This window comes from Vulpes lagopus, chromosome X (assembly GCF_018345385.1).
Source record: "Vulpes lagopus strain Blue_001 chromosome X, ASM1834538v1, whole genome shotgun sequence".
NCBI lineage: Eukaryota > Metazoa > Chordata > Mammalia > Carnivora > Canidae > Vulpes > Vulpes lagopus.
In genome coordinates, this window is record NC_054848.1 from 38,375,352 (window position 1) to 38,401,937 (window position 26,586).

Consider the following 26,586-nt stretch of genomic DNA (forward strand, 5'->3'; position numbering starts at 1 on the left):
ACAAAAGGAAAAAAAACCCTAACTAAGTGAAGTGACTGATGTGAACTAATCTTCCAGTGGTGATCGTTTTTTCAAAATGTATACATATCCAGTCAGGTTGCGCACCTTAAGGTAACATAATGTTATAGGTCAATTACACCTCAATAAAACTGGGACAAAAAATAAATAAAATAACCACTCAATTGAGGACCTCTTAATACTTGTATGTTAATCAATTTCATTAAAAAGCTATAATGGTATGTGCCTGGACTTTTTTTTTTAATTTTTATTTATTTATGATAGTCACACAGAGAGAGAGAGAGAGAGAGGTAGAGACATAGGCAGAGGGAGAAGCAGGCTCCATGCACCAGGAGCCCGACGTGGGATTCGATCCCGGGTCTCCAGGATCGCACCCTGGGCCAAAGGCAGGCGCTAAACCCCTGCGCCACCCAGGGATCCCTGTGCCTGGACTTTTAATTATACGAGCTGAGTGTCATGTCTTCGGCCATGAGGGCTACACTATAAACCCTGAACGCATTTGGGAAAGATCAGACTGGTATCACGGTTCCCTCAAGCACCTGTCTTTTTCCATGAACTTCTTGAAGTCCCTCTGATGAGGTGTGGGCACGAGGCCTATACAGGAACGGAGAGAATCCTCTTCAGAACCAAAGCCGGTGTAAGGTGGAAATTTCCTTTCTATTTTTGGAAGAGGTGGAGCCTTGCATGGAATCGAGGTAAAGTTCTCTATAACAAAACAAAGGCAAATGAAACGTCAATATTTTTTTTTTGCCCTGATTGTGGCTGTTTTGAAAGGTTTGTTATGTTTTCAAGATGGACATGGAGAGCTTTGTGTGGACTATTTTAAACTCTTTCAAACAAAACACAGCAAAACCCTGTGAGGGTAGGTTTCAATCATGTTTATAAAAACCACAGAACTCACTCAATAATCGCCATTGGTTTGAAAGAAAGAAAGGAAAAAAAAGAAACTGCCTGTGTCAAATAAGTAAACATTTCTCTTTTGTCATCACATCCCCATGTCTGACTATTTTTCGTTCTTTTCTGATTTTCCCAATGATAACGAAAATTCAAACTTGGAACCTTTTGCCACCCATAGCCTGTTTTAACCTGCGACTCAGCCCTCTCCTAACTTCAGCCAACACCCACTAATCAAATTCCTTTCTAAACAGGACTGATTCCTGACTGTTTTGCCTTTACCTTCCCCATCCACTGTCCCCTCCCTCCTGTGTCCACTTTTTCAGGCCTCTCTCCTTCCTCTACCTCAACACCAGGCCACGGCACTTCCCCATCTAGTGACAAAACAAAACTAAAACTTCCTCTCACCAGCCACCGCTCCAGGTTGCTCTTGTGACTGTCCAAGAAAAGACGGAAATTGTACTAAAACGTGACAAAGCAAAAATGCCCAAACCCCGCCCAAAAAACAAAAATTAAACCGATAACAAATGCACGAAACTTTAAAAATCACCTCTGCCGACTCACTCAAAGGAGTGTTACTTGGAAATACTATTGATTTTCCTCACGTACTTCTCATTTGCGAGGAGGGAGAGATGGACAGGGAGCTGAGGACATATATGTAACAGCCTGGGAGCTTTCAGGCCCTCATTTGTGAGGCTGTATAATCTTTGAGAAGCGTGTATGCTCTCCAGAGCGACTAGCATGTTGAACCAATGGCTCCAAGTCACTTACTTATGTTTATCCAAAGGGCAAAGAAAATGGCAGGATCTTCCCGAAAGCAAAACACAAGACAATTCATGGAACCGAACTTCTACTTCTCCAACCCTGAGTGTCCCCTAGGTGCTGCCATTCGTGACTCAAGAGTAGTTCCATATAAACAAAGATTTCCTTTTCTTTTGTCAAAGTTCTAACCGAATCAAGAGTACAGATTTAGAGCACACCTCTGTAACTGGAAACGTGCATCAATTTGTCATCCAAGGCAACCTAATTCTTAAAATTGAGGGTTTTTTTGTGCATGTTTGTTGTTTTTGTTTTGTTTTGTTTTACTGCTGGATCGAAGAAAGGCAAAGGGTTTGAGGCTATTTCTAACTCTGATTGGAAGACATTTTCAACTTTTGCATTTCCTTAGACTTCCTTATTTCTTAGCCTTTGCACGAAATCCCCTCAAGCATAATCCCCAAAAGAGTATTGTTCTACCCTAACAGAAACCGCTCACAGAAGACATATTGGCAGAGAGAATGCCATCAAAGATTTCTCACTGGCTCAGTGAAAGGGAGCAGCCAGGCAGCCAATACAGAAGTGACTTGAGAGCCTCCCCTCTTGCTATTTTTGTGGCAATTAAAACCTTGGTAATGAAGAGGAAAGTTCAGATCTTGGAATTAGGCTGAACTACAGCAGACCCTATCATTGCTGACCATTAAATTAAACATGCCACTGACTGGAACCTTCATTTCAGGTAAAGGACCATAGGATGGCAGGGAAAGCTCCACGTGATTATTAGGAAATTATTTGGGCCACGATCCGTTTCTTATGACAGGGGACATATACACACACACAACTCTCTCTGTACTAGTCTGAACAGTGTAACCAAAAGAAGACACATACTGAATCACGAAGTAATTAAGAATGCATTCTATACCTCCCCGTCAAATTACAGGTTTTATAACAGTGTTGTTTTCTTAACTACATAATTTTTGCAACAGATTTAAGTAACAAAAGAACCAATTTAGAGTTTTCCTCTGCACCCACAGTGCCATCTAGTGTATAAAAGCTGAGAACTGTCCCACTCCATCATGCTTGACTTTTTTGTACCTCATACATCTTTTTGGATCCTCTGGCCCAAGATCCAGAGAAATCTGGATAACTGTGTACATTCGCAAGGCTTCAGGCTTGCACCAGAATGTTTCCTGCCTTTGATTTTCCATCATCCCAGCATCCTGCATGCTTCAGGTATTAAAAACCATTTGTTGGCTATGTGAAAAATTATGTGTGTTTATACACAGCATCTTCCCAAACATCTTCTCCAGCAGTGTTCTGCTGAACCCTGAGACACATCTGTCTTTCCAATGGTTTGATTCCTCTAATTCCCAGTGACTTGCAAAAACATATATACCATTGTCTATCCACGATTAACTAGATTCCAACAAATTTACAGAAAGGTGCTAGTTTTTTAAAAGGAATCTTAATGCCCCTTCTAATATTTGCCATCTCAGTTGGAAATAGTGCTGGAGAAAGCCTTCAATCACCTCAACGTTCATCTTGTATATTCTAGTAACCCAGATATGGACCCGGACTTGGGGAGGCCTAGAGCCTGTAACATAATTTGGGAGGAAATCTTCAACACAAAGAATGCCAAATTATTATGACAAAATCAGATCCAGGGCCTCTGACTGGGGCTCCTACAAAGGAAGAACCCTAAAGCTCAAGCTTCATTAACTTCATTAACATCAAAGTAATGTTCTTCTTCTTGTAATGTTCCTTCTGCTTGTACCCAATATACCCAGGTCAAATGATTTGAGTCAGATGTTCATTTCTGGGTCAAATAATTAGTGAATCACACACTTTTTGAGCTCTAGCTAGAACATCCTTAGGGATCATCCATTCCTCAATCCTCTGTACTTCATAAGGGAAGAAAAAGAGGAAAAAATGTTAGATCCATTGGGGTCATGTGGTGCAACAAGAGGCAAAGTCTACTCCATTATTGAAGCCTAAGATAGCTAATTTGCTCAAATGATCATTAAAACTCTTATCTTGGATGTCCCACTGCTTCCAGCACCAAGAGTTCAGAGTTCATCAAGAGGCCAGAAATAACACCACAAAATTAAAGATGATTTAAGAATTTTGCTCTTCCATCTGCTTTGGGCTCAGGTCCTGATCCTGGGGTCCTGGGATCGAGTCCCATATCAGGTTCCCCTGCAGGGAGCCTGCTTCTCCCTCTACCTATGTCTCTGCTTCTCTATTGTCTCTCATGAATAAATAAATAAAATAATTTTTTTAAAAAGAATTTGCTCATCCTTAATGTCAGTACAGCCTAATAAGTATTCAAGAGCAGGGAGAATGGCTGGTCTTTTACTAGTTTGGTTCCCAGCCACTAAGAATAGATGATAGCAAGTTCTCCTATAGTAAAGAAATAATAATCCAAGGCAGGCGCTCTAAGGTAAGAACATTTTACATTCACGTCCCCATTCCTTCAGTGAAAGAAACACATGCTGGAGCCCCTGGAGCCTTTTCTAACCTTTATGCTACAGGAAAGTCCAACAGGCCTCCATCTGCCAGTCCGTGTTCATCCACATGAAATAATGAGGGAGTGACATGCTACAGCCCAGCAGGTGAGCCAGGGCCAGCAGGAAGGCCAAGCGACCTAGGGGGGGAGAGTCACATTGGAATGCTCTGTGCAAGAAGTCTATGGAATTGCTTTCTCCTTGGAATCCTTAAATACAAAAAAAAAAAATCTTATCTTTTTTAGGAGACAAACTGGGTTTTACACCAGGGTACCAATAACTCTAAACAGGACTGGAAAAAGCACCAAGGCTGCCTTTATGAATCTTCCCCACTGGCTTCCCCTTAGGAGGTCCCTAGTTGTGTGGTTAGCACCTGTCATCTCCTTCCTGTGGTGCTGCGGAGTGGAGACACCAGGTATTCTACTGACCACAATTACTGACACGGAAGGAAATGGGACTGCAGTTATTAGCAGGAATTTGTTCTGGTTTGAGCTCCAATGTACCCAAGTATGATGTATAAAATTTGGTCTGATGAATTTATAGAAGCAGATGAAGTCTCAATAAAAATTAAAATGTCAGAAGCAACTGTATCTAAGTAACATTAAGTACATTAATTTAACCTTACCAAAAAGTCAGAAATGGCAACGTAAAGATTATCAGGGAACACGGATTCACAACCCACCCACCCCCCGCCTCCGCTGCATCACGGATGTAATTTCTAGTCATTACTTACATTAAGTACACTGTTGTTACTTAAGAAATGTTGTGTAATAATAGTGTCTGTTAAATGGAATATTTTAACATATGTTATGAGAAATCTAAAAAGTCAGCGTGACTATAAAATGCATCATAATTTTGCATTTGCATAATTTTCTGTTTAAATGCATAATGCTCGTGTTATATTAGCTTTAAAGGCACAAACCACTTTTTTTTACATAATACATAATCCTATAGAGTGAACAAAAGAAGGGAGCAGAAAGGAGTTAAACACTAAGGCTCAACACAAATGGACCCTTGGGCATGTGAAGTGGATTCATTTGCTGAGGATGGCTAGATTTAGAGTATGCCACTGAATTCACTCTGCCTCTGCAACTTCCCTGAAAACCTGTTAAGAGACTAACAATGTACCATGTCTCACCATCATCATATTCATTTTCCCAAATGCCACCTTTATATTCTCAAAATCAAGGTGATGGACAATCATGGACCAAATGTTGGGCTCTCCATTGAAGGGATCACATGATGTTTTGGAAACTTTGCCCCATCCTTTATGTTATGATCATCTTTCAGTATGACTTGAGTCCATACTTTCAGTTCCCTTATCTTTTCTTTTTTTTCAAATTTTAAGTCTGTACTGACAACTTATTGTCTCTGAACAGGTATCAACATTTGTTAAAAACCAAATTCTCCCTCCCAAAGACCTATAGCCCACTAGCAACTTCTCTATAATAGCTACCACATGCACATTCCTGGCTGCTTCTTGTTCACAGTCACCAAAACTAGTATGCCCAACTGTGTCCACGAAAGAGGATAAATGTTAGAAAATAAGAGACCACCAATGTGGACCTACAAGGCCCATGTATTTTAACGCATCTGGCATACAGATGCAATGGAACAAATTCCCTTAATGAACCAAAGAGTGAGGGTCACCTAGGTGGCTCAGTGGCTGATCATCTGCCTTTGGCTCAGGTCATGATCCCGGGGTCCTAGGATCGAGTCCCACTTCGGGCTCCCCGTGGCAAGCCTGCTTCTCCCTCTGCCTAGGTCTCTGCCTCTCTCTGGGTCTCTCATGAATAAATACAATCTTTAAAAAAAGGAGGGTGAAATTGAAAGTCTTCTTTATTCCAATCCTTTGTGTTGCTCTGCCTTCTTCCGTGATGTAAAGATTCCCAGGAGGGAGGGTGCCTGGGTGGCTCAGGTGGTTAAGTACCTGACTCTTGGTTTCAGCTCAGGTCATGATCTCAGGGTCTTAGGATCTAGCCTTGCATTGGGCTCCGACTGACATGGAGCCTATTTGAGATTCTCTCCCTCTCTCTCTCTGCCACTCCCCCTGTGCAATCACTCACTTAATCAATGAACAAATAAAATATTAAAAAGAGAGAGAGAGAGAGATTCCCAGGAAGCCAGGAATACTAATGGGACACCAAAACACAAGAGGTGCTCATCTCATTCTAGAGAAAAAGCACCTTATCTTTTAGGAAGCTGTGGTTGCTTCTGGCTTCTATCTCATCCCTCAGGGAAGTGTGCTCATATGAACGCTCCAAGGTTCAGAGAGGAATGCAGGAGTAAGCAGCACTCCCACCCCAGCCAAACCCCAACCTGGGAGGTTGGCAAGTCCCACCAGCCTGTACTTAGCCTAGCACCAGCAGGTGCCTGGAGCAGGGCCCAGGATGAGGGCAGAGCCGGCTGGCAGGTTTCACAAATGAAGGATTTGTTTTTCAGGTTTCGTATCAGATCCTCCCCTGCTTCTATGATTCCCATAACACCATCCAACGTGCTGTAGGTTTCTGTTCTCCTTCCCACCTAAGAAACTCTTTGACTCTGTAGCTCCTAAGTCCTACCACAATAATCTGTGCCTGGTAGGTTTTTAATAAATCACCTGTTTTCATTCTGAACTGGACTCATCTGAATAGAATACCTAAGAAGAGAGAAAAGCTGGAAACATAGCAGGGCTTCATCAGAAAAAGGTAGAGCAAACTGGCACAAGAGAATTCCCCCAGAGAACTCAAAGACACAGTATATCCATTGTAGTTAGCAAGAATTCAGTGAAAAGAAAAGCATTCAGATTCCCATTTCAGTCGCTCAACCAGAAAACACTGACCCTATATTGCAGTAAGGCAGGAGGCTCGCTTTTATAAAGGAAAACAGAAGCCTCTGGCATCAGGCGGACAAGTTCAAATCTCAGCTCACCCTTTACTCACTGCATAATCTTTGACAAGTTAGCCCTCTTAAGGCTCAGTTTCTTCATCTCAAAAATGGGAATAATGAATAATCCTCGGGTCGTTGTTAGTAACGAGTAAGACAACAAATGCCCAACAGAGAGCAAATGCTCAATAAATGGTAGCTCTTAGGAGCATTTAAAACTCAAAAGCAAAATTTTAAGTAGGGAACAAAGATTCTAAATTTTAAATATTATTTTCTAATGTACATATGTATAACTCACCAATTCCATATTTCGTCTTATAATAAGTCTTCGTAAATTCATCACAGTCACAAAGAAGTACTTTCCTTCCCCACACATTGATGGTGGCTCCTATGAATAGGTCACTATCTTTGTAAAACTCTTGATCTAATTTTCCTAGCTAATAAAAACAAAGGAACAAAGTATTGGCATCATAGACCCTCCAAAGACCCAGGCATTACCTTCCCCCCAAAAAAATTGTTTAAAAAAACCCCGCTCAATTATATCATTTATAACAGAACTTTTTAAATCAAACCAAGACAACTAGTGATGTCAACATTTGGAAAATCTTTTAGTCATATAGCGCTTGCAACCAGCAAGCACTTAAGCATGTTTAGTGTTGACAGCCAGCAGTACAATGTGTGCATTTATGTATTCGTTAACTTCATTCACAGTTAATCTCACAAGACAATCTGTGACTCACACTGCACATTTCACGTTCCAGGAAAGTCACACTGGAAGCAGCAACGAAATGTTAAGGTTCCTTACCTTGTATTTATCCAACAGGTAGCCATCCACTCGATTCTCTTTCAAGCCACCATAAATATTAAGAACTGTTCGATCTGTTACCTGGCCTGGCTGACAGACTCCAGGTGGGCCATACTGGAAGACAAAATCCATACAAGGTGTGGTAGACGGCCTACTAATCACAAAAACCATCATGGTGAGGGGCTCAAGTGGGAAATAGGCATTGTATGTGAAGGGGAGCAAACACACCACCCCAAAATAGGCCTCTTGGGTGTGCTGAGTTTTTTTAAGAAACAAGAGACATGGAAGAAGCTGAAATACTCTTCTGTAAAAGACATTTACATGGATAAAGGAAATCTAAATTTATAAGAGTGTCTCCCTCTGTGTACCACGAAAAGAAAGAAGACTTGAGATCTCTAAGACCTCTGATTAGTGGAAAAGATGACAACCTAAATCTGCATCACAGCCTTACTTTTGTTTATTGTGCTTTTCTTGGTGACCCCCTATAACTACCCTTCTTCCCACCTCCCCTGGCAGCTTGTTTCATCTTTAGCTGGCGATGGTATTTAAGGAGGTAGCTTGGGCCATTTCAGGGAGTTACTCCATTTTCCTGAGTCTCTCTCATGTATACAGGAGATATGCATGTAATTCAACATTTGTTGGTTTTTCACTTAATTTTTTATTATGGGGGTGGGGGGGGTGGTCTCAGCCAAAAGCCCAGAAGGGTAGAGGGGAATTTGGTTACCCTGCCCCTAATAGGGTTCTTCTCTGCCATCATACTCCATTTCCCTCTCCCTATACTTCCACAATCATCCTTCGAGGCTGTGATAAAGGCCCATCGTTCCTGTGACCCTTCCTATCCTCCTGGCCTGTCCCCAGTCCACACCTGCACAGCACCTACCACACGGTTAAACCACTCCTGGTGGTTCTCTAAATGCTTCATATAAGCAGACATCTTTTCTCTTCACTGAACTACAAAATGACCCAAGGAGGAAACCATGCCTTGCCTTCTTTACTCAGTTTAGCATCTTGCCCAATCCTGAGCTCAAGGAAGCACTAGTGGGCTAACAGAAGTTACTCAGTGGGGCAGGGGGGGAAAAAAAGTGCAGGCAGCCTCTACCAGAAACCGTGGCCCAGAGCAATCCATGATACTCCTCAGTTCCGGGCACTAGAGGTGGTCCTAGCAGTTGCATGAGCTGCAGGAAATATCCTAACTGACTTGTGTGAGTCAATAGTGATCAGTTTATCACATACAGATGAGAAATCTGAATCATCCCTGATACGTGTGACATAAAATGCCAGTTCAAATGTGTGAATTCATGAAGTGTGGGGTATAAGTAAGCCATGTAACGGAAAAACAGTACGCTTGGAGCAAATTCTGTCTTTGCCACTTACTGGCTACAGGACTTGGGGCCTGATATTTACCTTCTGAGAACTTCACTTTTGTCAGCTAGCTGCAATAATAGTCCTGATTCCTTGTTTTCTCAAAGTATGTTTGAGTGTCAAGGGAATACCTACTGCTATTTTTCCTCTCCCCCGTGAGAATGTAAGTTCCATGAAGCAGACTTAATCCATTTTCTTTTTTACTCTAACTCCAGAGCTGGCACACAGTTGACACTTGATAAATATTTGCTGAAAGAATGAATAAATGAAGCAACTGATACCAAGACACACTGCAAATGTCAGGTGCATCATTATTATTTTATAATTAGCGTATCGGTCAAAGCCATTCTAAAAACAGGCTTCCCCTCCTGGCCACCTGCTGTGCATACTTCAGAACCCCCTCTGGGACAAATCCTGCCTCCTCCCCTCAGCCCAGGCAGCACAGTAGGATTTCTGGTGGTGGGCTCAGAGAATCTGGGAGAGCTTCTGTGAGGACCAAGTAACCATCAGTGGTTTGAATCACAAATGAGTGTTATGGTAACCTCCTCAGTAGCAGAAAGAAGAATGTTAAAAAATGTTATCCAAATAACAAATGAAATGTAACACAGAGCTGTGAAAAGACCTTTGTTTGTATGTGTCCTTTAAGTGTTCATAGGTTCTTAGTGGGGTTTTTTTGTTTTTTACTATATTATCCCATTTAGCTTTTGCAGTTACTTCCAGAGAGATACTCTGTTAACAGCATTTTAGAGATAGGGAAATACACTCAGAGAAGTTATGTGATTTGCTGAAGGTCACACAGCTTTTAAGTGGCAGACCCATAATTCCAACCCAGGTCCTCTAGTCTCTGTGCTGTTTCTGCTGCACTCAAGTTACTTAGCTCTCAAATGGCCATAAACATGTAGAAATCAGTCTCACAACTGTCTTTTAATAGTAAGAAAAATGTAAAAGCTGTCATTGATGCAAGCCAGTGGCTAGTTGATGACTGGTGGCTACTCTCCTAAGAGTCATTCCTGTGCATACACTTACAGGGGTGCGTGTGTGCATGTGTGCCTATGTGTGTTTGTACATTCACAACCGAGACCAAAACCACTGCTATCTCCTCAGTAGGCTTTAGAGGCCAGAGGCCAAGGCACTACTCAAGAGCATGAGCAGTTTTGTTTTTTTTTTAAGATTTACTTATGTATTTATGGAGGCAGGGGCAGTGGGATCTCAAGCAAACTGCGCTGAGCACAGATCCTGACATGGGGTTTGATCTCAGGACCCCAAGATCATGACCTGAGCTGAAACCAAGAGTCAGACACTCAACTGACTGCACCACCTCAGGTACCCCACAAACAATTCTTTTAACTAAAGAATCTTTTACTTTCAGAAGACTGATTATGAACTCGATGAATATGCACTTTCTATTGCATTTCACTTTTTTCCTTTACTTGCCTTGATTAAACCCAGAATATTCCAACCCTGATTTGTCATATCCTCTATGGTACTTTCACAGATGTGTATTAATAGCACAAAATGAAGGTTTCTTAAACACCTGTACTCATATATGATAAGTGACACACGGTCATGACATAGTCATAACCCATAACATTCTGGACAGCGAGTGGCGAGAGTCTCTCAGCCCACAGGCAAACTCGGGAAGGGGTTCTGGGTCTGCCGCTCACCTTGGGTAGCTTTCTCCTCTGGAGGAACAATGACATAGCATCCCGGCCTGAGTTATGTGGCATCACTTCTTTGACTTCAATGGTATCATCAGACAGAAAGTAATGCAGAATGAGCTCCCTTCGGTCCCCAAACAGGGTAGCTGAGTCGTCCCATAGGCAGAAGAAACGTAAAACCTTCCTATCATACTCAAGGAACTGTTTCAGGGTGTCAAAGGACTCATAGGGGCGTAAAGGCTTCATGCAATCTAGAGTCTGAAAAGGGAAAAAAAAAGTCAAGAACAACAGTTGTGCATGATCACTTCTGGGATGCAAGCAATCAAAGAACGTAAAGATACCTTTCCCACTGACTATTCTGTAATATTTTTTTAAAAGTCAACTGACTAATGACATAGATATATATACATCTACAGCCAGCTGTCACCTTAAAATTACAGTCAAGTAGTAGGAAGCTTTTAATATTAAGCAGTGTTGAGGGGGACACTTGATGGGATGAGCACTGGGTGTTATTCTATATGTTGGCAAATTGAACACCAATAAAAAATAAATTTATATAAAAAATATATTAAGCAGTGTTTTAATACACTAAAATACACTTCTATGACGCCTTTGAAAACTGGTTTTTCTCCAAGACTTAAAATTCTTAGGAACATACAAAACTCATGTGTGGTGACAGAAATTAGAATGGAAATTGCCTCTGGGATTGACCGGAAAGGGGGAGAAGGGAACTTTCTGGGGTGATGGAAATATTCCGTATCTTGATTTCTTTGTCACTTACTAAATTGCGTACATTTTCCAAAACTTGTTGATCTATATGCTTAAGACTTATCCATCTGAGTCTATGTTAATTATATCTCAACCCCCTCCCCCCCTAAAAAACCTGCTCATCTTTTCGCTGAGAATTCCTATCTGTATATCCTTCTTATTCATCCAAAGATTTTTGTAAAAGTAAAAGGGAAGAAACACAATCACAGTTTTATTTTACTCCAAAGCTTTATAGATCAAGGATCAGGAAGGACAGGAGCAGAGCAAATGGAGAATTTCCCAAGCCGCCCAGAACCGCTGCATGGGTTCTGTTGCCCAGCCCAGGTACCACTACTTCTATGATCTTCTTGGTGTGACTCTATTTGCATGTTCTTGGCCCTGTCTTGGGAGCAAAACTGCCCTCATTCTATCTGATGTAGCCAAACGGGATCGTTATATAAGGAAGTGCTCATTGGCAAGGAAGGAGTCCCCTGTCAGCATACGTAATCGTATCTGTCAATTCTCAGAATTCTCTATCTGTCCAGGGCAGTCTGGGTACAGACTAACTGCAAGATTTGGGGAGACATCGTGGCCTTCCAGGGGCTCTTACCTTCTTCTTTATCCTGGATATTTAAATGAAATTACGGCACCTCTACTTTCATCAACTGAAAAATATTTCTTTGGCATTCTAAGGCCTTTAAGGAATGCATTATTGATTATATACCATTGGGACTCTTTTCAGTTTAAGTTAAATTGTTTAATTTTAACTTTATAGTTGAAGGCAGCAAACATTGGAGAAGTAAATGCATTAAAGTCAATATAAAAGCCTCTTATTAAACTCCTAATTTTCCACAGATTGCTATATTTATTGAAGAGCTTTCTCCCCGAGGGATTAAATACAAAAATGATTTTCCCAACCTGAAAGGAAATTAGTTAAAACATTTCTTGGCTGTTCCTGGTATTTATTCTCTATTCCTGGCACAAAAATTTTTTTCTTCATAAACCTATGAAATGGCACAGTGCTCTCTGTATTTAATAAAATGCATCATCATCCGTAATCGCTATCATATAATACCAACTGTGAGTGAATGAGTGCAGCCATATGCAAGAGGTGGTAATTCATATGGATCTATTCTTTTAGGTTCTCTCTTCTCCTTGTAAAGACTCTATGTTTATCTAGGCTCTTTCATCTAGGGCGTTTGGAAAAAATAAAAATAAACCCAAACTATAAATCTGTTCATATGACAATATACACAGGTATAATTCCACAGGGACTTCACCTTAAATATTCCAGGATCAACAATATATATTTTTCAGGAGGGCTGCATGCTTACAACATTAAAGAATAACTCTACTGGGGTCAGGAGGTGGAACAGATGAATGACCCTACACTTAGCTTTGAAAAAGAGATCAAACAGAATCTGGGTGCTATATGTTGGCAAATTGAACTTCAATTAAAAAATATATATATGGGGCAGCCCAGGCGGCTCAGCAGTTTAGTGCTGCCTTCAGTCCAGGGCCTGATCCTGGAGTCCCAGGATCGAGTCCCACATCGGGCTCCCTGCATGGAGCCTGCTTCTCCCTCTGCCTGTCTCTGCCTGCCTCTCTCTCTCTCTGTGTCTCTCATGAATAAATAAATAAAATCATAAAATATATCTATGGAAAAAAAGAGGGTCCAGGTCCCCAAATTTCCATTGACTGATAAATGGATAAAGAAGTAAATGGGATACTACTCAGTCATGAAAAATAATCAAATCTTGCCATTTGCAACAATATGGATTAAGCTAGAGTGTACTATGCTGAGCAAAATAGGTCAGTCAGAGAAAGACAAATAACAGATGAACATAGGTCTGAGAAAGAGGGAAAAGGGAAAGAGGGAAGCAAACCATAAGAGACTCTTTTTCTTTTTTAAGATTTTATTTATTTATTCATGAGCAACACAGGCACAGGGAAAAGGCTCCATGCAGGGAGCCCGATGGGGAACTCGATCCCAGGTCTCCAGGATCAGGCCCTTGGCCAAAGGTAGCACTAAACCACTGAGCCACCCGGGCTACCCACCATAAGAGACTCTTAATGATAGAGGACACACTGAGGATTCCTGGAGGGGTGGTGGGTGGGGGATGAGCTAAATGGGTGTTGGGCATTAAGGACGGCACTTGCGATGAGTGCTGGGTGTTATGTGTAAGTGATGAGTCACTAAATTCTACTCCTGCAACCAATATTCCACTGTATATTAGCTAACTAGACTTTAGGTGAAAATGTGAAAAAGGAAAAAAAAACAGAATCAAAGGAGAACTTTATTCTAAATATCATGTTATCTTTCTGCAAGGAAATTACTTACAACTTTTAGAGACAATAGGAATGAGACTAAACTGATGTACAGGAATAGAAATGAGAACAGTGGTTATCTATCCCAGGGTGGGAAGAGTGATTGGAAAAAACCAAGAGGGGGGATCCCTGGGTGGCTTAGCAGTTTAGCACCTGCCTTTGGCCCAGGGCGCGATCCTGGAGTCCCAGGATCAAGTCCCGCATCAGGCTCCCGGAATGGAGCCTGCTTCTCCCTCCTCCTGTGTCTCTGCCCTCTCTCTCTCTCTCTCTCTCTCTCTCTCTCTCTCTCTCATAAGTAAATAAATCTTTAAAAAAAAAAAAAGGGAAAAAACCAAGAGGAAGTTTCTGGCGGGATAGACACATTATGTATCTTGATTTGGGTGTGGATTACATGAGTGTATGCATTTGTTAGAATTCACCCATCTGGACAGACTGGGTGGCTCAGCGGTTTAGCACCACCTTCAGCCCAGGGCCTGATCCTGGAGACCCAGGATCGAGTCCCACATTGGGCTCCTTGCATGCAGCCTGCTTCTTCCTCTGCCTGTGTCTCTTCCTCTCTCTCTGTGTCTCTCATGAATAAATAAATAAGATCTTTAAAAAAAAAAAGAATTCACCCAATTGAACACTTAATTTCTGTGTATTTTAACTGTCTAATCACATACTTCAATAAAAAACAACAACAATAATGAAATTCTGGGTAAGAAGTACAAGATTTAAGTTGAAATCCCAGTAAGAAGACTGGCTGGGTATGTGACCTTCCACAGGACACTTGCCCTTCTGTGGGTTCAGATTCTTCCATAAAAAGTATAAAATTGGGACCAACAGATCCTTAAAAAAAAAAGACATCTTTATAAAGACAACAATACTACTACTAACACCAGTTCTTGCTTCCCTATACTAACTAGGGTCAGACTTAGAAGACAAACACCGTTTTATAATAGGGTACATCAGACTCATGGTCCTTTTCCACTCCCCTAGAACATCTCTACATCTGATGCCATCAAAGCTACAGCTGGGAGTTCTGGGGAAGAAGGAAAAAGGTATATCCCCCAAGGCATGGTACAATAATCAGTAGTACAAAAGCAAAAATTGTCCCAGAGTTAGACAACCAAAATGAGAAAAGAGACCAAGTAAGAGTGGACCTAACTCATACTTCAGAGACCACAAAGCCAATTGTGACTCTTAGAACCTGTCCCATGTAAGCAGCTCACTGCAGACTCCCTACCATCTGGAAGGGACACTCTCCAAGGGAAGAAGTGGGGGCGGGGGCAGCGAGTGAGACTTTCCTGCCCTGATGTCAACACCCAGAGTTCCCTCTAGCCCAAAGGAGAACAGGACCACTCCAGTGACTAAGACCCCAAAAGGTCTTTCATATCTGCATCAGGAGTATAGATACCCTTTATTGACCCTCCTTTATGGATTCTCATTCTGAACACAAGAACTCATGGATAACTTCTTACCTCTCTTCGTATCTTCATGTAAGGATCTTCTGGACACTGTCCTGGGGGGTTTAATTTGACTCCAATTTTCTTCAAAAAGTTTTTTGTGAATGTATCACAGTCATAAATCTTGAATGTCCGGCCATAAAAGATAACGTCTATGTTGATATTAAAATGATGCACAGTATAAAACTGATCTTCATCAGGAGGTGGGAGAGAAATCCGCTGACGCCGGATAGAAGTCCCTATGGTATGGAACAAAATATAGCTGTTTCACCGGGTGGCTAACAACGTCAGAGCACATCTCTATAACAACCCTAAATGCTTTCCCACAACAGGGAAGTGGGCAAAGGACAGGTTCTCGGAGGCAGCATTCATGTGTTCCAATTCTGAGGGTACCTGAGGGAGCGGAGACTTCTGAGATCCACAGTTATTGACCAGCCTTGTATGTTATTAATGTTGCCTAAGTGGTACTAGGGAAATATTTTAATAAACTATAAAGATTAGGGAGCAAAGAGGGGCACAAACACACAGTGACCTAATGTGCCAGACACTACCATCATGTCTGTTCCCAGAACAAGCATGCTCACTGTCACCCACTAGCACTCAAAGTGAGCACAACTAACAAGGCAGTAAGATGTCAAAGCAAAGTTCTCACAAAAATGCATATTCTTGGTTCAAAAAAATTAACTAATAAGCTTCAATATGGCAGGTGTCAACACCACGATTTACAGCTTCCATAAGCATGAATGACTTCATGCTACTCTGAAACTTCATGGAATCTTCTTTCCTCTACCAAACATTTCTCCCTCCACCCAATCACCTCTACAGAGCAATGCTTATCAGAGGCTTCATCATCTTAGACAGTGTTCTGGGCCAAAAGTTCTGGATCTCATTCCATCTTTTACTTCTGAGCCTATGATGCCCATTCACATCTCCTCTTGAGAATGCAGACCCCAGGTCCCCTGAGTATACCCAAAATGGGGTCGGCCACTGGCAGTAAGAGTGTTCACTTCCTAGATGAGTATACCAACTACACCACACCATACCTGTCAACTTACCCAAATACTGCTGAAACCTGTTGTCAAGAATTGTTTAGGGTTTGAGATTTTATCCTACTTGCAAGCTAACAAGGTCCACGTAAATCCTGCCCATGCAGTGGATTATATTACAGAAGATGAACCCGCAGTTTAGGGAACCCAAATCTTTTATAATGGACAATAAGCATGCCTGCTTTTTTTGTCTCACAGGGAGGCATTAGCTTTCTTAGACTAGATCGTAAGCATGTCTTTCCTTTGTTCTGGAAGGAGACACCAACTCTAACTTCCAAGGATATGAGCAAACCTGCACTTTGCTCCAGAGGGAGAGACCATCTTTGTCTTCCTTGAAGAGACAGCCAAGAACAAAGAGCAGTGGGTGCCTCTGCTTACAAGATCTCTCAATGCAAGGTACCCATAGAGAAGGGTCTCTCAACATCTGTGACTGACTTTGGGCTGAGAATCTACTCTGAGAGTAAAGGGAAAAGAGAAAAGGTGAGCAGGGCAAACTGAGGTAATGGTTCAAGTCAAAGTGGCTTGTGTGACCTCTGTATGGAAGTATTTTAGTATAAAGATGTCAAGCAATCTTCTTCATATTTTATATAACACTGAGAATGGCACCTTTTTCTGAACTCTAGAAACACTGAGAAATTCTCCATTCCTATTCATTATGAAGCATTTAATGAATATCTTCATGTGCCAGGAACTATGTTGAGCTCTGTTCCATTTTTCTCCTAATCATCTTTTCACTCTGTTAAGGGGAAATGAACTAAAATCATTTTCATCTTCTTTTCTTCGTAGCAATTTTTAATTACTTGGTACATTAAATTAAAATAATAAAACTATAAAATTAGAACTGGCCTAGAATATTTTTAAATGTACTACATAAAAGATGATATAATTTTACTGCAAAAAATTATACTTCAATTAGCCTTTAATTCATGCCACTGAAAACAGTATGCAAATTATTTAATCATTCAAGATTAGACATTTAGAACAAATTGCATACTTAAACATCTATAAAAGCATGGGCATTTCAGGTATTTTCAGAAACCATTATATATCTCTTTAAAAATACTTATATTGTGACAGTTTTTAAGATATATAAAATTTATTCAACAGCCAGGAGCTTGTTCAGAAATTCCATCTATCTTGCATTTGTACTTCATTATGAAAATTCAAATAAGCAAGTTAGTGCTGATTTCTGTTTAGTAAGACTTTGAATAGGACTCTTCTATTTTTCTAGGTGGAAAGAATTGGCCCACCTACAGAGCTTTCAAATAATAATAATCAGAATCATCATCAGAACACTAGGATACACTTTCATATACATTTTCTCATTTAATCTTCACTAATCCCGTGAGGTAGATAATGCACGAAATATAAATATTCTGTTTATGGATGAGAAAAGCAAGGTTCAGTGTGGTCAAGTGATGTGCCCAAGGTCACGCTCTGACAAATGGCAGATCTTGGATCTGAATTTTGAAGCTCTAAGTAAATATCAGCACTTTCTGGGGCACCTGGCTGGCTCAGTCAGAAGAGCATGTGACTCTTGATCTCAGGGTCATGAGTTTGAGCCCCATGTTGGGTGTAAAGATTACTTAAAAGTAAACTCTTAATAAACAAATAAATACCAGCACTTTCTGCAGTTTGCACAGAACTATATCTCACTGAACTCCAGCCATAAATTACTTACTTACTTAAGTGAAGGAGCGGAGGGAGCATTACAGACCAAACCGGATAGAAACAGGGAGAAGAGAGAGAGAAGATGGAGCTGCTCTTCCAAAAGAACAGCCTCTCTGTCCTCTAAAGGCAATTTTCTGGAGATAACCCACTTGCCTGCTGCAGCAATGCCCCCTCCAGGGCCAAGGTCACTGCATTCCCTGCACCCTTCCCCTCAGGGGCCTGCATATCCCAGACTCTCACACTTCCTTATCTGTGATCCCACACTTCTCTTGTAGGTGGTTCTTCAAAGAGCCCAGAGAAGCAATTTGTGGTAATAAAGAAGCGCCATCACCTTTCATGGGTTGAAAAGAGAAGACAGGCCTAATGCTAAACATGAACATTTTTAATAACAAGAAATCCAAGGTCACAACTCCACATTAACCAGAAAACTAACATGGGCCTTTGGGAATGGACAGTTGTCCAAGAGCTTTCAATAATGTATTCGTGGCATCTCTCAACTGTGTCCTTTGGGGGGCTGAAAAGTTCTATTTATTGATATTTTCGTAGTCTTAAGTCCTCCATGATAAATGGCAGAAACTCCACCTGCAAGAATTTGTTCTGGAGTATCAAAGAAAGGGGCAGGATGTCATGTCTTTGTCACACACTGTGGAGCACCTGAGATCATCAAAGTATATAAATAAAAATAATGCTATAAAATGGAAAAACAAGAATCAAAGTACCGTATCTGCCCTTTAAATTTTTAAACGTCTGCCTTCTTGACTGCCCCATAAAGACAATTTGGGCAGATGTCCAGGCATCGGGTGCCTGCTTTTCAGCTCCTCATGATCTTCATATTTTATAGCTCTCTTTTTTTAAAGGCCCTGCTATCTGATTATACTCTATACTCTGCAAGCTTTAACTTTCTAGCATGTCCCTGTGGTTTAAATCAAAATGATGATATATCCATTTATGTTTAATGCATTTGCAGTTCATTCATTTGGGACTTACCTTAGATCTTTGCTCATACCACTCAATTTGGTTTTTAGAAATTCACCTTCCAGAAGTAAGACTCCAACCTCTTACCTCTATCTTAGTTTGCAGTATGTTTCATTCATTTTAGTAACACTGCAGACCTAGGATACATCGAGTCTAGAGACAGGTATTTGTTAGGTGAATAAACATTCAATTGGAATTGCCACTTGTTACAGTGACTACTAAGTTAGAACCCCCAAAAATTAAGATCTTTCACTGTGATCAGACATGATATTTTTTTCTCCTGTTTTTTTTTAAAGATTTATTTATTTATTCATGAGAGACACAGAGAGAGAGAGAGGCAGAGATATAGGCAGAAGAAGCAGGCTCTGCAGGGAGCCTGAGCGGGACTCGATCCCGTATCCCTGTCTCAAACCCTGAGAAGGCAGGTGCTAAACCGCTGAGCCACCAAGGTGTCCCTTTTTTCTCGTGTTTACAACTATTCCTTCACTGAACTGACTATTCCAGGGATGCCTGGATGGCCCAGCTGTTTAGCGCCTGCCTTCGGCTCAGGGCATGATCCTGGAGTCCCGGGATCGAGTCCCACATTGGGCTCCCCGCTTGGCGGCCGCTTCTCCACCTGCCTGTGTCTCTGCCTCTGTGTCTCTCATGAATAAACAAAATCTTAAAAAATAATAAAATAAAAATAAAATGACTTCCATCTTTATTTTTATAAAAGGTCCTCTTTGGAGGTTTGGCTTCATAAGAATAACTTTTAAGATTTTATTTATTTATTCATGAGAGACAGTGAGAGAGAGAGGGAGAGAGAGAGAGAGAGAGGCACAGACACAGGCAGAGGGAGAAGCCGGCTCCATACAGGGAACCCGACGTGGGACTCAATCCCAGGTCTCTGGGATCAGGCCCTGGGCTGAAGGCAGCGCTAAACCGCTGAGCCACCTGGGCTGCCCAGAATAACTTTTCATACAGATAGCCTGACATCTATTTTGTAACAAAAGAATACAAGGGCAGCCCCGGTGGATCAGTGGTTTAGGGCTGCCTTCAGCCCAGGGTATGATCCTGGAGACCCGGGATCGAGTCCCACATGGCGCTCCCTGCACGGAGCCTGCTTCTCCTTCTGCCTGTGTTTCTGCCTCTCTCTCTCTCTCTGTGTGTCTCTCATGAATAAATAAATAAAATCTTTAAAAAAAAGAATACAAAATTTAAAATCTTACACCTCTGATCTCTAAGAAAGAATAATCCTGGGATGCCTGGGTGGCTCAAGGGTTGAGCATCGGCCTTCAGCTCAGGGTGTGATCCTGGGGTCCTGGGATCAAGTCCCACATCAGGCTCCCTGTGGGGAGCCTGCTTCTCCTTCTGCCTGTGTCTCTGCCTCTCTTTCTGTATCTCTCATGAATAAATAAATAAAATCTTTGAAAGGAAAAGAAAGACTAATCCTGTGTGTGTGTCCTCCCCCTAGCCACTGGATGAGCCTCAAATGATAGCATGTTAGGCACTCTAACATCCTCTTGCATTATTGCCTTCTTGCCTTATTTTCCTTATACACCCTAGGATCTGCTCCCAAATATCTCCCAACTCTGCACACCCTCTCCCCCCACTTTCCCACCCTTTTCTCTCATGCTGTTCCTTTTGGCTAATATGCCTTCCTCTTCCATCTTTATCTGGAGGAAATTCTGAGGTACCACTCCAATGACTTCTTCTCTTGTCTAGATACTGGCATTTCTCCTTCTCATCCGTCAAAGTACCTTGATGCCTACCTTATGTTACAGACACCGTCTACCACTTTTCCTTTCCTTTTTTTCTTTCCTCCCTTCTCTCCTTTCTTTCTTCAGCAAATATTTATTGAGTAGCTACCATGCACCAAAACACCTGTCTTCACAGGCCACTGACTTACCTCCACTCTTATATTCTACTCTGCTCCATTCAATGACAATCCCTTTGCCAGGGTCCACCCTCTGGGGCTACCAGGTTTAGTACATTGAAATACAGGATGCCTAGCTGAGTCTGCATTCTAGATTAACAGTGAATAACTTTAGTATAAGTATGGCCCATGAAATATTTGGGGACATACTAAAAACTTCACTGCTTATCTGAAAATCAAATCTAGCTAAGCATCTTGTATTTATCTGGCAACCTTACCACCATGCCTCCACTTTACAGGATGCAGTACTTAGATGTAGTATATGTCCAATTTGAATGAATGACATATGAATGTCACATGTGGTAATTACCTTTGCTTGAATTGATTATCTTAGAGTATTGAAAACATATTTTAAAAAGTATGATGTTGAAAGCCCCAACAAATCACTAGTGGAAATAAGTGTTCTGAACCAAGAACTAAGTGGAAGCCAGTTTTGAACTCCAGGCCTCTAGAACCAGAAATCCTTGCAGTCGGCCAGGAGGTTCTGATGACTGCTCTCAACTGAGAACAACTGGTATAGACACCTCACCAGAAATTTATGACAGGCTTCTAACCATTAATCTTTCTTTAGCATAGATTGGTGTGAACTTGGTAGTATTTAATAATGATTCTGTTAGACAATTGGAAGTAAAACTACTGGGATTAACCTCTGACATTCTTGGCTTGGTGTAATGCTGTTTTAACTACATTCCAACAGAACAACAAATTCTATATATATGACACATCTAACCAAAAAGAGAGTAATGTTATGGCAAGAAAGAAAAGCAAGGCTTGTGCGACAGTGACTTGACTTATAATGTACATAGATCTCTCTGCCAGCAAGGACTCGTCAACATTAAAAATACGTTGTTCTGATTAGAAGCTGCATGTAACTGAATGCCTATTTTGGCATCATGCCTCTTTTGTTTCTGGCTTATTCCAAACCCCTCCCCGTACCCCTAAAAAAAAAGAAATCACATGACAGGAGAGGCAACTAAAAAGGAGGCTCCTTCCTCCAGATGCGCTAATTTCTGAATAGTCAGCTCCACAAAAGAACAAATGTATCTGACTTCCCATTTCACTTGGAAAATAGAGAAACCCTATGGAAGTGACAAGAACATTATCCGTGTGCATCACCTAAATATAACCTAACCCCTTCCCAAGGCCCACAGGTGCATAAGCAGCAGTCCCAGGCCACTCAAGACACAACTGAAATAAACACCACCACTGAAGTCTGAGCCACTGGCTCATTAAGCTTGTTTGTTCTTTTTCCCCAATCATTTCATTTAGGAAAGCCTGAAGAAGGCGTTTAAGGGATTTTCTAAAGTATCCTCTATCCAAACAGACCTTCCTTAAGAATTATCATATTAAATATTTCAAGAAAGACCAGTTTCTTGCTAAATAAACAAAGATTGATGATAGAGTGGTTATTTGGGTTTGCTTTCCACACTCCTTGCTATGGCCTGCCAGGTAGCTCTGCTGACAAATTCGGTCTTGTTTCACAGGGAGATGACTGTGTATTCTGTATATATCCCTTGAACTGATCAGAGAGAGCCAATCAGAAATTCTGAAACTTTGAAGAGACTTTAAAGTTGTCTTTTACTCAGAGTTGGGTTTCCCTACCCCATGCTGAGTCTTTATGAATTAACATTTTCCCCTATTCACCTAAAAATTATTTTCAAATAAATTATTATGACTAACTTCAGTTTGCCTTTGGAATCTGACGATGTGAGGTTTGAAATCAAGAGGCTGAGAGAATTGAAAAGTCTTATAAAAGTCTTTCCAAGAGCTTCATAGAGGTTGCATTTCCTTTTTCTTCTTAGATGGTTTAACAGAACTAAAGACTCACTAGATGGGGGGCAGTAAGCTGCAGCAATATAAGCTTTCAATTAAAAATAAGAAAAACAATTCAAGTCACTGTTAAATGTTCAGGATGTCCCATGACCCCCCAGTCTCTCATTTGTGTAAATTGGGTGTCATGTGAGGAAGGTAATCAAAAAATAAGCAAAAAGCTTAGTTAGGGAATATGAGAGTAAAGCATTTAAGTAAATATAACTATGATATTTATTAATATAAAAGTATTTATGAGAAAATATGTTTTGCTAAGGCAATACTGTTGCTTACATAATTAAACACACTTAGGTAAAACAGATGTTCATAGAATTCAAAAGTTGTGAATTTTCTTTCTGTTCAGAAGTAATTCTTCAAACATTTCCCAATACATTACTCTCAATCTTTAAAAACTGCCTTATAGATCTTTAAAATGATCCTAAAGACGGGAGACTGAGGCCCCTTGTTGGGCTCTGAGCTCAGCACCGAATCCCCTTGAGACATTCTCTCTCCCTCTCCCTTTGCCCCGCCCCCTACACACTCACTCGCACTCTCTCAAATAAATAAATCTTATTTTAAAAAAATGACCCTAAAGAGTCTGAAGACTTCTTGACCTTTTACAAAGTGTCATACTTCCATCCAAATAAAAAGGCCCAGGAGCGGAGAGTATGTCAGAGCACAAAGAATAATGAGGACAGCTCGTATCATCTCCCCCACACCAATTCTCACTTTCTCCCCTCCACTAGAAAAAAACAAGTACAGACATTAAATCCAATCTTCTTCCTTTTTCCACCACCTCAGCAGTGCCTCTTTTCCAACCTGGGAGAATAAGCCTGATTCAGTTCATGATCTAAGTACCTTTGATTTCCAGTCCACATCTCCAGTCCTGACTTTCTTCCTGAAAACACACCCCAAGAGTCTACCTGCCTGGTGGGCATCACCATACAGACGCCCGAAACCCACTTTCAAAGGCCTCATGTGTCAAAACAAACATACCCCAACTTCAACCCCAGTGTTGCTCCTTGCTCCAGGCTTCTGGGTTTTACTGATGGATCACCGTCTTTTCAACCAGAGTGAGCTCCAAGGCAATTAGTTAAGATTTAGATGAAGAAAATTACCTCTTGAAGCCTCTTTGTTTGTTTTATGTAAAAGGTGACAATGACCTACTTTAGATGGTTGTTGGGGGTGGGGGGAGTAAATGAGATAATGATAGAGTAGATACTTTATCACCAGATATTTCCGTTCCTCACTCTCTATATTTAATTGTTGGTCAAGGCCTATCAAGTCTGCCAATAAAATGTCTCTGTAGTCTTTCCTCTGTTTTCTATTCCTACCCTCATTATCCCGGGTTTGTTCTAACTGGTTTGTTTCAACTGCAAAATTCTTGAACTTGTCACCTTGTTCCCTCCCTTTCATCTCCAACCTGCTTGCTATAAGCTCTGTGAGATGGAGGTCTTCTTACTTTTGTCTATTCTCCCAAAACCCAGCACAGTGCCTGGCACAGACTAGATATTCAACAGACAATTCTTGGCAATGTTGACCAGCCCTAAATTCATCATCCAAACACAATGGAGCTATGTGCTGAAATAACCTCAATCTCATGAGCATTGAAGGAAGTCTTCTGCATACTGCCTCATCATAACCTTATACTCAGAGGCCCATGGTCTCCTGAAATTCCTGCTTCTCCCCATAGAACCCACTATTGTATAACGACATGGAGGCATTGGGCCCAGATAAGGAGTTAATAAGAAAACAGTTTATTTAACACAGGCAGAAAATCATAAGATGTGTTAAACAACAATAAGTAGATAGTAAATAGAGCATGTGTATGTCAAACATAGAAAGAAGGGGACAGAAAGACCAGGAGATAATTAAATTTCCATATGTAGTAAATATATACGAGGCACCTGGGCTCTAAATATTCATGACGCACTAAATATACAAGAGGCAGTAAATATTCATGAGTACTCAATATTCATGAGGCCTTAATTCGGCCACTCATTCATTGGTGACATCAATTCCAGCCCCATGTGTCCTTTCCCCAAGAAACAAAACCCAGGACTATTCAAGCAGGCTTATTGGTGAACTACAGCTGTGGCCAGGCCCACTTATCCCCTTGTCTCTCCAACAGAGCATGTGACAATTAGCCCAAGGTCCCCTCTGTCTGTGGTCCCCCTCGCTTTAACTTCAACTCTGGTCTCCAAATCACACTATCAGCCAGAAAGGCTGACACAGCAAAGACAGACAGGACCATTGCCTACCCTAGGATTTAGGCAGAGTCATCCTTCTATCCACTTGTACATTGTCCTATGTCTGTGAACTTACCCATGTCTTTCCCCTTGCTTCTCATTGTGTAGTTTCAATTGTTTTAACGCATCATATGATTGATGCATTTTAATTTGGTCCATGAGGCTTTGTTCTGTGGCCCCTGGGAAAGCCTGCAAGCATGCTTCTTGGAGGCCACCACTGCATCCGAGCTAATACCCCACACAATACTCTGGCTGCTGTGTAGAGAAGAGGTTGTAGGAGGAGCAGAAATGGATAGTAAGAGACCTATCAGGCAGTTATTCCATTCCTCTAGTCAAGAAATGAAGGTAGCTTAGGGATGCCTGGGTTGCTCAGTCAGTTAAGTCTTCCTTTGGCTCAGGTCATGATCCCAGGGTCCTGAGATTGAGCCCTATGTCAGGCTTCCTGCTCAGTGGGGAGTCTGCTTCTCCCTCTCTCCCTGCCCCTCCCCTCACCCGTGCTCTCTTGCTCTTCCATTCTCTCTCATATGGGCCCTTTCTCAAATAAATAAATAAAATCTTTAGGAAAAAAAAAGAAATGAAGGTAGCGTGGGTTAGGATGGTAGCAAAGGACATAGACAGACATAGATTCAGGCTACGTTTTGCCAGCAGAATGGAGAACAAGGATGGTGGGTGTGAACAATTAGGGAATGTCAAAGGAATAGAGACTATAGTTGAGAAGACAACCTCAGAGCCTAAGATATTGGAGATGGCAAACTCCAGAAAAGACAGACAGAGACAATAAACATTCCTAAGAATCATAGCTCCGAAGGGCCCAAAGTGGTCTTAGAAGGTCATCTATACCACCCACCAAGCAAACACATGACTTCCCCACCTCGCCCCTACTGCTACTGAGCAGGGCCATCAGTCTATACCAAGGACCAAGCAAATACGAGACACTCCTCTCCTCCCCTACACCCGACCCTGACCCCCATGTTCGTCCAGACCCATCTACTACCACCTCTGGCAGCTCTCTGCCAGAAAATTTTTCTTCTTACTGACCTGAATTCTGACCCCCTAGGTCCTATCCTTGAAGATACAGAAAATTAGGTCATCCTTCCAACCCATGGCAGCCCTTCAGATTCCTGAAGACATTTACCAGGCACACCTGGGTCTTCCCTTTATGGACAAATATCCCTTTTCATTATTCTGCCTCACACAGGACAATTTTCAGTCCTTTTACCATCATGGCTGCTATCTCCTGAAGGTATCCAGATCTCAACATTGTCCCAAGTGAAGGACTCACAGCACAAACAGAAGAAATCAGTCCTCTCCCTCAATCTCCGCCCTACTTCTAATAATGCAATTTAGGATTAGCTCCTCTGGTAGCCACATCACAGGGTTAACTCTTGTCTGGCTGAAATGGACTCTGGATAAAGATGACTGGCATACGGGGGGTGAGGAGCAATGACTCTCTGCAGAGGAACCGTCAAAGTCTCTAGTTAACAGGTATGAGGATGAGGAGAGGGTGGCTGAAGCAAACAGCAGCTAACAGCATGTTTA

The 26,586-nt window shown here is 41.5% G+C and overlaps 1 protein-coding gene across 1 annotated transcript in view; it reads right to left on the bottom strand.

Annotated features, from left to right (window-relative positions):
• EFHC2 (EF-hand domain containing 2) overlaps window positions 1–26,586 on the bottom strand; it is a 204,667-nt gene that overhangs the window by 101,237 nt on the left and 76,844 nt on the right. Inside the window, exons 4-8 of the mRNA XM_041741319.1 lie at window positions 15,398–15,621; window positions 10,869–11,120; window positions 7,843–7,956; window positions 7,336–7,474; window positions 558–723 (exon numbers count right to left, since the gene is read on the bottom strand). Coding sequence (XP_041597253.1) covers window positions 558–723; window positions 7,336–7,474; window positions 7,843–7,956; window positions 10,869–11,120; window positions 15,398–15,621 — 895 coding nt within the window. The remainder of the gene's footprint in view (window positions 1–557; window positions 724–7,335; window positions 7,475–7,842; window positions 7,957–10,868; window positions 11,121–15,397; window positions 15,622–26,586) is intronic.